This window comes from Elaeis guineensis, chromosome 7 (genome assembly GCF_000442705.2).
Source record: "Elaeis guineensis isolate ETL-2024a chromosome 7, EG11, whole genome shotgun sequence".
NCBI classification, from domain to species: domain Eukaryota; kingdom Viridiplantae; phylum Streptophyta; class Magnoliopsida; order Arecales; family Arecaceae; genus Elaeis; species Elaeis guineensis.
The window spans coordinates 93591337-93605550 of NC_025999.2; the positions used below are offsets into that span (position 1 = coordinate 93591337).

Genomic DNA, 14214 nt, shown 5'->3' on the forward strand with positions numbered 1-14214 from the left:
AAAATAATTTTATATCTGAATTTATCTGATTGTAATGAATCATAAATCACTTTAGATATAATCTAAACATATTTATGATCAAAATAATTCATAAGAATCTATTCATTTTTTTTCTTCATGAAATTAGATCACAATGACACCTCTATACATCATAAGAGAACCCTTCAAATAGACAAGAAAGAGAGATTAATCCCTTCGATCTTTTATGATCGGATAGTCTGATGATTTCATCAATCTGAGTACTGGACTACTGAGATCTGAAATCTAATTTTATATATAATCACATCAACATACAATTTTGATAAAATAATTTATGTCATGAATATGTCCTTGATCTCATCAATAATGTTCTTCATCTAATCTAATTAAATTTGATGCATCATATACATCATATTAGATCTGAAACACATCTTATACTGATTATAAAATATTAATTTCAGATCTGATATTATATAAAAAATTAATTAGATACAAATATGAATACAGAAGCATTAAATTTTTAGTTAAATCTGTTTTGGTGTAGTACAGAATTTTGTTAGAAATTAGATTTGAAAATCTATCAAAACAGATTCAATTTAGATCTAAAATAAGTCCCACTTTATAATCAAAATAATAATATTAAAATTTTATTAAAATAAATTTAAAATAAATTTTAAATTAAATTATTATTTTAATAAAATTTAGCAACAATAAAATTCTGTTATAACAAACTTATAACAAGCTTAATCAACCATTGATTAGGTTCATATAATCCAATCAAAATCAGATCATAAATTTTATTTAAATAGATTAAAATTAAAATTAATATTTAATATAAAATTTTAATTATATATAATATATAAATAATTCAGAAAAATCAGTTATGCATCCATGTATCAAAGCCTAACTCTGATACCAATTGAAGGGAAAGAAAGCCTATTTTTCGTGAATAATCAGAGTTATATCTAAATTTTTTTTATATATTTAAGTAAATAAAGATTAAATCTTTATCTGGATTATAACATAATAACGATCAAATCTTCAAAATTTGGATTCAACCTTCACGTAAGCCAAGATCTACAGGCCTTCTACTTGGCGCGCACGCCAAACTCTGTAGAAAAGTGGGATAAAGCTTCGGATCGAAGTGCCTTCGCAAGACCACCAAGGAAAGAAAGAGAGATGCCAGTGTGATGCCTCACACCAGAAAGGGGACACCCAAGAGAAGGGCCATGGCAAAGAGAAGAAGGGGGCGGCAAGGAAGAGCAACTGTCAAGGATGGGACACCCACAATGCCTCTCTCACGCCTCTCTCTCTTTCTCTTTTTTTCACACTTTGATTGCTACGCATCCCTAGGTAGAGACCCTTTCTATTTATAGATGATTCCCATGATCCAATAAGAATAGGACTTCTAATTCAAACAAGCTTTGAATCAGTCTATAACTTTTAAAGAAAGATTCCTATATGAGAAAGGATTGGCGCCTTATATGATGCCTACTTTGCACCCATGCCCACACTCATGTGAGACGGCCCACAACCAGCACCATACCAGGTGCTGATCGGCCATGAAGGTGAGAGAGTCTCAGTGAAAATAGACTCTAAAGATCTCATTCAAATTTGGTTTAATTTGAAGCTGATTCGAAATAATTTCGAAAGACTATCAATCCTGAACTGATTAGGACTTTAAGACCAAGTCTAACATAGAATTTTGAACCCAATTAACTCTAATTAAATCAGATCTAATCTAAAATTAATTAGCACTTTAATTTAATCTCTCATAGGCTTCTTGGATCATATATCAAAAACTGTTCATCTCCGACTGAATCTGAATCTCATGTGTAGTGCTCGCTAGACATAGTCAACTCTTCAATCCCATTTGACCTATAATTTAATTCTCAATCAAGTTAGTCTATATGTTCAATCAAGTCAAGTACTTCCAAATTGGATATATAAACATATGTCAATACTTTCCTACATCGCCTGACTTATGTGCATGACTTTATAGATTCGAATACTAAGCCGGTAGCACAAAAATCGATTCCTGTACTAATTGAAGATACCATCTAGCAATGATTCCCGACATTCGGATAGATCGAATAATCGTAAGAGAATATTTCAGAACCTATGCATATGGTTATCACATAATTCATCCCTTTGACCCTTGAATGCTCTAGGATGATCTAAGGTTAACTGTCAATCCTGAATGTTCATCCATATTGTATTTCAATCTTTCAAATCCATCTCATGGATTACTCTGACCAAAGCTTTACTAAATTGAAATACAATGATACATTAATTCCTATAATTCAAAAGGGTCAATCCCATCTTGATCCACACACAAACTTCGCAAATACTTGACTGTACCCAGTAGCCTTACGTCACTGCATTGAAAATTCAGATAATCCGACATCAAAGCATAGTGAGTTGCTTGCAAGTCACTATGATGATCTCAGATCTGAGGGATACTTATGTCCATACGCTTCACGAATAACTCTTGACAGCAGAATGTTCAGCAGGTGAGTCACCTGTTCAGTGATGATATACTTCTATATCTCATATGTATGCCATATCAGTGTCACCATACTCCTTGGTTAAGAGGATAACCGACCCATATGGCACACAACGACCTCCACTCGATAAACGTCATCGTCCTGTAATGACGTATCATTTGATCGCGAACATGTTTGAGAACTATACGATAAATCCTCTCTTTATCGATTACTAATATAGTTCTAAGGACTTCATCACAACACAAGAGTTTTACAGGAAAGATGCAACTTTGTGATGAATAATATCAAAATAATTTTTATTTATCAATAAATAATTTATATATAAAAAGAACTCAATCATCATACGATTGATTTTAGGACATAATTCCCAACAGCCTGTGCACGTGCTACGGGCCATCGTGGTGCTCTGGCCCCACCTCATCCTGCCCACCGCATTCTTTTATCTGTGCTTGATACTGATATAGAGGTACTACCGAGCGTGGCCAAGGCAGTCGAGTGGGATGGACCCACAGCTATCACAGGTGGATATGATGGGGCCGGATGAGCTGGACGAGGAGCTGGATAGTTTCCCGATAGTACGAGTGGCGAAGGTGGTATGGGTGTGCTACAAACGTTTGAGAGTGGTGGCCGAGAGAGCCCAGGCATTGCTGGGGGACGTGGTGGTGCAGGGAGAACGGGTGGAGGCATTGCTTGCCTGGTGGGATCCATGGGCTATTGCCATCTTTGTGGTTCTCTACTTTCTGGCCTCCATGGTCTCCTATGTGGTGCCCTTCCGATTGCTGGCGGATGGGATGGTCGGGAGAGAGAGGCTGCAGGTGGCGCTGGACTACTGGGTAGGAAAAATTAGAGGGGAGAAGTGTTTTATTTTTCTCATCTTTTACTGAAGATCATTTTGATCATTTCAGAAAAAAATTATTATGTAACACTTGAGTCCTATAGTAAATTAACGGAGTGCTTAACGGTATGCGTTAAATTGTAGAATTTAAATAAATTTAAAAAAAATAAATATAGATTTTTAAAATTATTAAATTTAAATATAATTTCGATCTAATCTTAAAAAAAATTATAATTTATTTAAGAAAATAAATCTCTGATGTCTCAGTTATCTTGCAACATGTGTCCTTTCCGGACTCCCATCCTTCTATCTCGGCTGAGATCAACATCTCAGCTGCCGATTTCTTGACGCAGAACAATCTTGATCCGAGTCGACAACCTACCTGTCAAAAGACCAAAATTCAAACAATGACAAGGATTCAATCTGATCCCCTGGAATCTGCATCCAGCCTGCTCTCCGTTTTCTTTTTTTTTTTCATTTTTATTTGTCCGTACACGTAGCCCAAGAAATCAAGGTCTTGTCGACGTGACATCAGTATGCTATCATACAAATATAGAGACGGGAGAAGAGTTGAAGGCCTTGAGAAAGCCAAACCGTGACAGGATGCATGTCTCGCTTTATTTAGAAAAAAAAAAAAAACTGTTAAACAATGGGTCCTAGCGTCACGCCTGTGAACTCTCCCAGTGCGCCTCTTGGGTTTTTTAATATACGTTTCATCCGTTCTTCAATGTCACGAAGTCAAGGCTACCCTGGGAGCCGGGCTAAACGGAACCGGACAAAGCGATCCGGACCGATACATTGGTTTGTTTTGATAGGTATCTGACTCGGAGGGGGTTGGATACGGAATCAGTGTTATTAAATCCCACCCGACCCAGCCGGTCGGACCGAAAATCCGGTGACCCGATTAAAAGATCGGACCAGCTATCTAATTAAACCGTTTATGCTTAAAATCTGGTTAAAACCGCATGAACCAGCCGGTTGAACCGTGAACCGTCTGACCCGATCTAACCCGATTGAACCGTAAAATTAAAAATTAAAATTTTTTGATTTTCGAGATCGACAGTTCGACTTCCCTTTCCGTCGTCCCTTCGTCTGTCTTTGTTCCCGAGCTCAAACCCGAGCCTTAGCCAGTCAGCCCATCTTCCCTCGACGACGAAATCAGCAGCGGCAGCGAAGGAGGAGAACCGAGTCTTCTCCGTCTCCGGTGAGTAATCTAACTCTTTTTTTTTTTTCCAAATCTCTGGAGTCCGGCAGCGAATAGGACCCTCTGCTCCGTCCGCTTCCTCCAACGCTCCAACCGCTTCCTCCGTCCGCTTCCTCCAAGGCTCCAACCGCGAGTCCGCGACCGCCCTCCTCTGCTCGCCCCCTCCCCTTCGGACCTCCCTCTGCCTCTTTCTTCTTCGCTCGGCCGCCTTCGCCCTCCGCCTCTTCCTCCTCCGCCGTCCGCCTCCTCTTCCTCCGCTCGACCCCCTCCCCCCTCTGCCTCCTCCTCCGTCGGCTCCTTCCCCCCTCCGCCATCTCCTCCTCCTCCGTACGCTCGACTCCCTCCCCCCTCTGCCCCCTTCCCCCTCTGCCTCCTTCTCCCTCGGCTCCCTCCCCCCTCCGCCGTCTCCTTCTCCTCCTCCGTACGCTCGACCCCCTCCCCCCTTGGCCTCCTCCTCTGCTCCGTTCCCTCCCCCCTCCGCCTCCTCCTCCTCCTCCTCCTCCGTACGCTCCCCCCTCTGCCTCCTCCGCTCGGCTCCCTCCCCCCTTCGCATCCTCCTCCTCTCCTCCATATGGCCGTCCGCCTTCCTCCCCCTTCCGCCGCCTCCTTCGTATACAGCCGCAGACACGGCGAAAAAAAATTTTTTTTTTTTAAATGCTGTGAGCCTGTGATACAGTGATAGTGTGAGTGTGTGACTGTCCGCGGACATGGCAAAAAAATTTTTTTTTTTTAAATACTGTGTGACTGATTGGCTGACTGTAGTGTCACAGTAACACTAGACACCATAGTACAGTAAACACCCGTGAATATGAAATTTTTTTTTTTTAATGATGCTATGCTGATTGATACAGTAAATATTAAATATTATTTTTTTAATTTCTGTAATCTGTGATCACCGTGAGTTTGACTCTATAGGATCATGGGAAAAAAAAATTTTGGATAGAAATGAAAGAAGATGTCGATGACTTGATCTTGTTATTTATTTATTTTTTCTTCTACTTATAAATTATAGCTTAATTTAATTTTCTTTGTAGATTATCAAAATGGCCTCTGTTGAGGGAAGTATGCCATCAATGGATGATTCAAGTAATACTTCATCCACTCAAATAACTGAGGTTAGAGGTAAAAGTGATCCTGCATGGAATCATTGTAGAGAAGCTCCTGAACTTAGTGGTAATACCAAAAGGATGAAGTTGGCATGCTTGTATTGTGGAAAGTCATTTGCTGGTGGTGGGATCAATTGCTTCAAACAACATCTTGCAAGAGTAAAAGGAGAAGTAAAACCATGTCGCAAGGTGCCGGCGGATATTCGCCATCAAATGATACAAAATATTCAAGCTATTAGTGAGAAGAAGAAAAGAACAAAGAAAATGGGTGAAGATTACAATCCCTTTAGTGCAAGGCATAAGGAACATGAGGAACAAGTATATTATAGGTAATTAGGTGAAGATGATGACATACAAGAAATTCCTCCCTCATCAAACAAGTCTACGGATAATACAAGAGGTAAAAATATAGAAGGTGGAAAAGAAAAATAACTAGGAACAATTGAAAATTATTTCATGCCAAGAACAACTCCTGATGCTCAACCAACTATAAAAAGCTTATTGCAAAACAAAGAAGCAGTTGAAAGGTGTGATCTTGCAGTGGCAAAATGGATGATAGATGCATGTATGCCATTTAATGCTGTCAACTCTAAGTATTATCAGTGCATGATAGATGCAATAGCTAGTATGAGGCCTGGTTACAAAGCTCCAAATTTTCATTCTGTTCGTGGTTATTTGTTAACCAAAAATGTTGATGAGGTGAAAAAGTATGTTGAAAGCTTTCGTGCTACATGGAAGAAAACAGGATGCACAATCATGGCTGATGGATGGATAGATCAGTGTAGGAGAATTTTGATTAATTTTTTAGTTTATTATCCTAGAGGGATCGTATTTTTGAAAAGCGTGGATGCTTCAGATATCTCAAAGACAGCTGATATGTTGTACAAGTTGTTCAAAGAAATTGTCATGTCCATTGGTTTTGAAAATATGGTTCATGTAGTGACTGATAATGCTGCAAACTATGTTGCTGCCGGTAAAAAGTTGGAGCAAGATTTTTCTACACTTTTTTGGTCACCTTGTGCTGCTCATTGTCTTAATCTCATCATGCAAGACATTGGCAAGTTAGTTTCAGTGAAGAACACCGTAGCCCATGCTGCAGGTATCACAAAATATATTTATAATCATTGTTATCCTTTATATTTGATGAGAAAATTTACTGATGGAAAAGAGATAATTCGTCCGGCACCTACACGTTTTGCTACCAATTTTATTGCTTTACAAAGCATATTGGACCACAAAGATGCATTAAAAGCAATGGTGACTTCTAGAGAGTGGACAACTTCAGCTTATGCTAAGGATAGTAAAGGAAAAAAGCTCGTCGATGACATGCTTAATTCTCTTTTTTGGAATGAATGTGCAACCATTGTTAAACTAACAGAGCCTTTAATTTGAGTTTTGAGGATTGTTGACAGTGATGATAGACCTTCAATGGGTTACTTGTATCATGCTATGCATCAAGCTAGAGATGAAATGATCAAGAGATTTAGAAGGAGAAAGATTGTAGTTGAACCTTATTTGAGAATAGTTGATTCTCGGTGGGATTTGCAATTACACCAAAATCTTCATGCAGCTAGGTTTTGGTTGAATCCCTGTTTTCAATATGACTCAGAACTTATGGATAAACATCCTCGTAGTGTTTCTGGAATCTTAGATGTCATAGAGAGATATTCATTTGGTAATCCAACCTTGCAAGGGAACTTAACTAATGAGATGAGGTTATTTAGAAATGCAGAAAATGACTTTGGACGCTCATCGGCTATAAATGATCGAAGTCGCTTGGCTCCAGGTAAGCTTGTTCCTTAGTTATGTTCTTATGCTTTCATTAGTTTCATTGATATAAAGTTTTTTCAATTATATTCTATTTTAACAAATACAATATTTTGTATCTAGATGAATGGTGGGTCACCTATGGAAGTTGTGCACCTAATTTGCAAAAGTTAACTATTCGTGTTTTAAGCCAAACTTGTAGTGCGTTCGGGTGCGAGAGAAATTGGAGCATCTTCGAACATATTCATTCTAAAAAGAAAAATAGGTTAGAGCATCAAAGGTTTAATGATCTAGTATTTGTGCACTATAATTTGAGACTACAACAAAGGTAATTTTATTATGAATGATATCCAATTGCTTGTATTTATTTCTTGTTATTTAATTTTCAAACTAACAAATATTAAATACAGATTTTATTTCAAGGGTCGCAACTATGATCCTATTGACTTTGAATTATTTGGTGATAATGATGCGTGGATATTAGTCGATGAGCCATCGGAGTTAACTAGTGAGGAATTAGAAACTTTTCACCGTGAATTGGCATCATGTTCTATTCAAGAAAATAATAATAATGGTGAGTGAATTATTTTATTATATAGTTTATGAATAAAATATTATTATAATTTTATTACATATGATTTTTTTTTAAATTTTTTGTTAAATTTATGATTTTGTAGATATATTGAACTTGAAAGATTTGGATGGTGATGATGGTGAAAATGATGAAAATGATGCGAATAGGAGAGAAGATGGAGGAGATGAGAACATTGTAACTCAAGAAGATATTTTTGCAAATATTGACATAAATTTCAGTCCATTAGCTTGAATTTTTATGTTGTGTACTTGTTTATCACTTTTAACTTTTTTTTTAAAAAGATATTGAAGTGAAATATCGTACATTATTATGTACTTGTTTGTTAAAACTTTTCATTTTGCTAGCAGATGTGGATGGTTATGTTTTAAACTACTAGTTATTATGCATTTATAACTTTATGCCATTAAATCTTTATATTCATCAATATTTTAGTCTAATTATTTGTATTTATAGGATTACAGTTTTGTTTCATTTGTATTTTGATACTTGTAGCATTGGAATATATATTATCAGGACTATTATTGTATTTCTGGATATAAACAGATTATTAAATTTTAGATTTTATGATTTGTGCATTGACCCGCCGGTTCAACTGTTGACCCGCCGGTTGGACCCGGTGCCTTATCCGGGTCAAGGCCCGGGCCGAGTTTAATAACTTTGTACGGAATCACCAAACTGTCCTGAGGCTACGTAGGGCTTCATTCTACGGCATGGGCAAAACAACAATCCAATCATCAGAAATTGGCTCTTAAACTGAGCAAGATTTAGAATAGAAGCACCAATCCACGTGTTTGATGCCTAAATTTTCATCTGTTGTGGTTGGACTTTTTGGTCGAACCCATTTGAAAATATTAAATTTATTGAGATCAAAATAAATCTATTTTAAATCAAAAAAATTTAAATATATTCAAACACTTGAAATTTGTTTGGATGGTTGGACTCAAAATTTTATAGAATTCATGATCCAAACATAAAAAATAATAAATTATAAGCAGATCAGACTATTTGTTTACAAGTATTTAAAATTACTTTTTGAATGGACTAGTTCGGATCTTATAGAGAGAAAAAATGACCTGCAGAGATCATTTTTTCTCCTTATGGGATCCAGACTAGCCTGCTCAAAAATGATTCTATATACTTATAAATATAGGGTCTGGTCTACTTATATCCAATATTTTTTATGGTTGGACTACGAATGCAATAGGATTTTGAGCCTAACCATCCAAACAAATGAGTTTTTTGGTTGAGGAGAGTCGGAGTCTGGAATTAAAATAGAAATGGGTGACTTTCATTCCAACCGTTTAGCTAGAAGGAGTCCGATTTGGATTCTAAGATGGAATAGGAATGATCCAATTTATATAGAACTTAATCTCTATTATCCTCTATGGATTCAAATTTTCATTCCGATTTCGATTCCGATTCCGATTCTGATCACAAACTAAGCGTTTCGAAAAATTTAGCCATTTCAATTCTGATTTCAAGTCATTTCAATTTCCATTTCTATTTCGATTCTGATCACGAACCAAGCACCCCATTGAAATCTTTTAGTTAGGGTATATTAGATGGTCTTCATATGTGAAAATAATTGTGAGAGTATAAATTTTATTATATTTAACTGGTGAAAAAATTACTTGAAAGAGCAATATTGAAAAAGAATTGCTATATTTGATTAGAGTTGATTTTATATAGAAATATTATAAAAATTCTAACAATATCTTTGAATAAATAATTAAAATAATTACTATTTTACTTTTAGTTAATTGTTCGCCATTTATAGTCCATTTATATGAAGTGTATCAATATGGAACATTTTTAGATAAATTTTAGTATATTTTGATACACACACGTGTGTGTGTCTATATATATATATATATATATATATATATATATATATATAAAATTAATAAATCATGTATTAGCTTTATTAATTACCAATATATATTTGTTAATTATTCATTAAAATTATTTGTTGATAAATATATTAAATAAATATTATGAATTAATATTTTGATATATCAATATAATATTAATATTAATATAATATATTAATTATATAAATATAATTAATATAATATGAATATAATATAAATAAAAGAATTTTTTTAAAATAAAAATTTTAGATTTTCTTCATTTGGTAATCCAGCATAAGAAACCAAGTACCACCTCCCTAATAGTATTTGCCTTACTTTCTCTCTAAAAAAAATAGATATAAGATACACTATTTATTTTTGCTATTTTTTTCATCCACATTTTGTACAAATATGATAATTAGATATGAGTTTATTTTTTTAAACCAGATTACCCCTAATAGAAGGAGCTGTAATAGATGGTATGATGTTTTGATATATAAATAAAAAGAAAATTCTTTATGCATCGTGGGTGGTGTAGAAAATCCAACATGGAGTGCATCGCCTTGCTCGATTGGTCCACGTAGCTATCACTTTTCAATACATATTTAATGTCTATAATTTTACTTTTTCGTTTAAAATTTTGAATGATGAAAATATTCTTTTTTTTTGAAAAAAAATTATGACGTCCTGTGACGTATTAACATATCTTCTATCAAATTATGATTTCTTATACGTAGGATATCATAATATGGTTCAGAAAATTATGATATTTTGATATATTATGACATCTTATACGCAGGATGTCATAATATAACTCAGAAAATTATGATATCCTGCATCAAATTGTGATTTTATGTTTGTAAGATGTCATAATATGGCACAGGATATCATAAAATGGGAGAGACATTTTTTTTCAATCACTTTTCAATGTGTATTTAATGCCTGCAGTTCTATTTTTTTATTTAAAAATTTTAAATAATAAAAATATCTCTATTCTTTAGAAAAAATTATGACATCTTGTACGTAGGATGATATAAGATATCATAATTTTTTTCAAAGAGTAGAAGTATTTTTGTCATTCAAAATTTTAAACGAAAAAGTAAAACTATAGACATTAAATGCGTATTGAAAAATAGGGGCTATGTGGACTAATGAGATAAAATGGTGCGCTCCACGTCGAATTTTCTACGCCGCCCGCGGTGCACAAAAAATTTCTCTAAATAAAATCAGACTTCTCATAGCCCGGCCCATTATCCCATAACGAAACCCATACCCAAGCTGGGTTTCCACCTAGCTGGCCTTTTTGGGTTGCTCGCTGAAATTTTCGGACTAGTCACTCAGTGACTAGGATACACACCCAATGGATAAGTCGGATTCCATGTGCCCATATCCACCCACATCGTCCAACTACCAGCGAGTCGGGAGGGCAGTTCGATGCTGTTACCGATCACACCAAACCCTTCTCGCAAACAATCAATTCTGCAAAACATCATCAAACTCAGTAAACAATATCCCACTGTGTCCACCTTATAAGACCACAAACATTGTGCAAATAAAGTAAACTCTCAACAATAAAATACATGAACACAAATAAATATACATGTTTTTTTTGATTTAAAAATAAGTATACATGTTATACTACTGATTGTATGATCTATATAGGGGGAGCTTAGAGCTAGCAGAGAGTAGAGCAACAATGTGCCACTTTAGAAAGTCACTGCTTTACCACCCCTTCATTCCCGGCCAGCATCAGATACTTGTCCTTCCGGGTGAGCGTCGTGCACCCGAACCCCAGTGCGTCGGCCAGCCGCCTCTGGATCCGGTTTGCCACATCCCACCCACTGCAACCCCCGGTGCATGTCAGCTCCGACGGCATCCTCTCCAGGAACTCCACCCTGTACTCCGCCCAGGGGTTCATCAAGAAGAACACCGGGTCCAGCCACTTGAGCCCCGTCGCCGTGGTCCCGTGGAACATGCTCACCTTGGTATCCACCGCCACCGGCACGATGTCGTCGGCCACCTCCGCAAAAAGCGAGCTAAACCTTAGTAGGTACGGCTCCCGGCAGGTGGTGCCCTCGGGGCACACAATAAGATCTCCGTCATCGAGTAGCCGCCGCATGGTGTCAGCGTCTCGCTCCCGGTTTCTCGTCATCCTCACCGTCTTCACCGGCGCGATTAGCTCCGACATTTTGCTCAGGCTGTACGTGACTGCCGTGACCGGCTTGCCGAGTGCGGTGCTCACCATGATTGGGTCCAGAAGGGTCCTGTGGTTGCACGCGTATAGGACTCCCTTGTTACCTTCAGTGCTGCGAGTGTTTTTATTGTTGGTGGTGGTTTCGATGGTGCTCAGGCCTTGGAATCTCAGGTGGAGACCGGTGAGGGCCGCGGCAATAATTGCGGCGTTGTAAGGAAGGAGGATGCCGATAAGGGCCCGGATGATTGCTAGGGTTAGTCCTAATGGGAGCCATAAGAAGAGGGACAGAGTGGCCAGAGGAGTGGGCAGGAAGGCCAGTCTGCCATCATGGAATACCAAGGGCTTTGGGTATTTTTCTCTTGGCATCACTGCGCCTGTACCGCTGCTCACATATATTTCCTGAGACAATCAATGGCAAATCAACATGTAATCGGTGCACTTGTAAAGTAAAAGAAACTATGGATAAAGTCGGGAGAAGATGTAAGATTGTTGGTCAATGGGCTAATTGGGCTATGATTATTAGACTAAAGTCGACATGGGCCAGAAATTAATTTTGCATTTAGAGGTGTCTGTTTGTATTGATATTATGGTGACTCACCTATGCAATATGTCGATGTTCAAGTGGGTTGGCTCAGCAGCTTGCCTTCTGGAATGGATTCGGGATGGTTCAGATTGGCTATTCTCTCACAGGGATTTGATCCAATTTGAAGTGGGCTGGCAACTTTCAAATCCCATCCTGATCCTTCTACCCAAACAAAAAAACAAAAGGAAGGCCACCCACCCTGATCCTAGTTAGTGTGTTTGACCGTTGTCCCCCAATACATGGTTTACTGGGGGATGGAGTAAAGCGTTGCACTTCTGTTTGTCATGTCATCTGACATTTATGCTAACATCTGGCAGCGAATCCTCTGTGGGCCCGGTTATAGGCAATTTTTATATAGCAGATTTTGATAGGTCAAAAAGGAAAAAACACTCGTTACAGGCAACTTTTATATATGTTGTCTACGTACGGCATATTTGTTAAACTCTATAGTTTATCAAAAAAAGAAAAAATATATATTTTTTTCCATTTAAAGCAAACTTTTTAGTGTATTCGAGATTGTTCATAGAGGTATTGCACCTGTAGTCTGTAATGATCCATAATTGATGGCTAAATGAGTGACTAAAGTAATAAGAGAACAAACCTTGCAGTGGGAGATCAAGAGGTGGTCATGTGGGTTGCATGAACTCACGAGTCCAACATCAGGCTTTGAATTACCAAAGAGTTCGTTAATTGCAGTATGCTTCACAGCCATGGAAACTCCCCGAGAAACGAAACCAGTATAGTAGCCCCCAACCACCTGCAGCTCAGCCCCCACAACATCATTCACCCCAAGACACTCCCTTAGAAACCCTTCCACCATGACCCTGGGCAAGCTGGTGATGACCACCCTCTTCCCGGTGGAGGCCAGCACCTCATAAGAATGAAGGTTGAGGTTCTCCAGGTAGAACTTGGGCAAAACTGCCCTGGCCACAGTGTCCATGTCCCTTGTCCTCAGGCCACAGAAGGTGATGAGCACCATGATCCTTAAACTGAGCTCATGCTGGTCGCCCAAGAACCATATGAAGGGAAAGGAAAGGAGTAGGAGCAGAGCCCTCAGGGGATTGCCTCCTTCAAAAGCTACTAACATGAAGAAAGGAAAGAATGAGGATGACCTGAGGAGGGTCCCCTGGATGTCACACACCAGGGTTTGAGCCCCTCCCTTCGAAGGGCACTTGGTTACGCTAGGGTGCAGGCTGGATATTTGTTGTGGTCCGCATGAGTTCCCACGTAAGAAAGCATAACCTCTCGTCTTCCTGGCTGCCCTGTAACAACACACCAACCAATGTGCTGCTATACTAAACAGCACCATGGGAAACACCTTCTCTCTTCTCCCCATCTCTCTCTCTCAAGTTTTTTCCTCGGTGATATGGAGTTAGCATGGAGGGTTATCTATATATATAGTGGGAAAAGAGGAGGGATGAGTGTGGGGTTTGACCATGAGCTGGCGCCGGCGGGTTTTGTGCACCGCTAGGTAGGTAGCTCGCATTAACATTGAGTGCACCGTCCACGCAACACCATTATCGATACAGCGGGTGTGCCGTTGGTAGGTTGTATTGTTGGTGACCTGTCTCGGCCCTTCAACGCCCGGGCAGGG

The 14214-nt window shown here is 38.1% G+C and overlaps 1 protein-coding gene and 1 pseudogene across 1 annotated transcript; one reads left to right on the forward strand and one right to left on the reverse strand.

The window, feature by feature from the left end:
• The first annotated feature begins 6774 nt into the window (after positions 1-6774).
• LOC140859366 (uncharacterized) lies at positions 6775-8224 on the forward strand (annotated as a pseudogene).
• A 3131-nt stretch (positions 8225-11355) lies between these two features.
• On the reverse strand, positions 11356-13970 carry LOC105032183 (glycerol-3-phosphate acyltransferase 1-like). Its single transcript, XM_010906560.4, has 2 exons — positions 13222-13970; positions 11356-12436 (listed from the first exon to the last, which is right to left on the reverse strand). The coding sequence occupies exons 1-2, from the start codon at positions 13954-13956 to the stop codon at positions 11558-11560; spliced, it is 1614 nt and encodes a 537-aa protein (XP_010904862.2). The 5' UTR covers positions 13957-13970; the 3' UTR covers positions 11356-11557.
• Between the last annotated feature and the right edge of the window lie 244 nt (positions 13971-14214).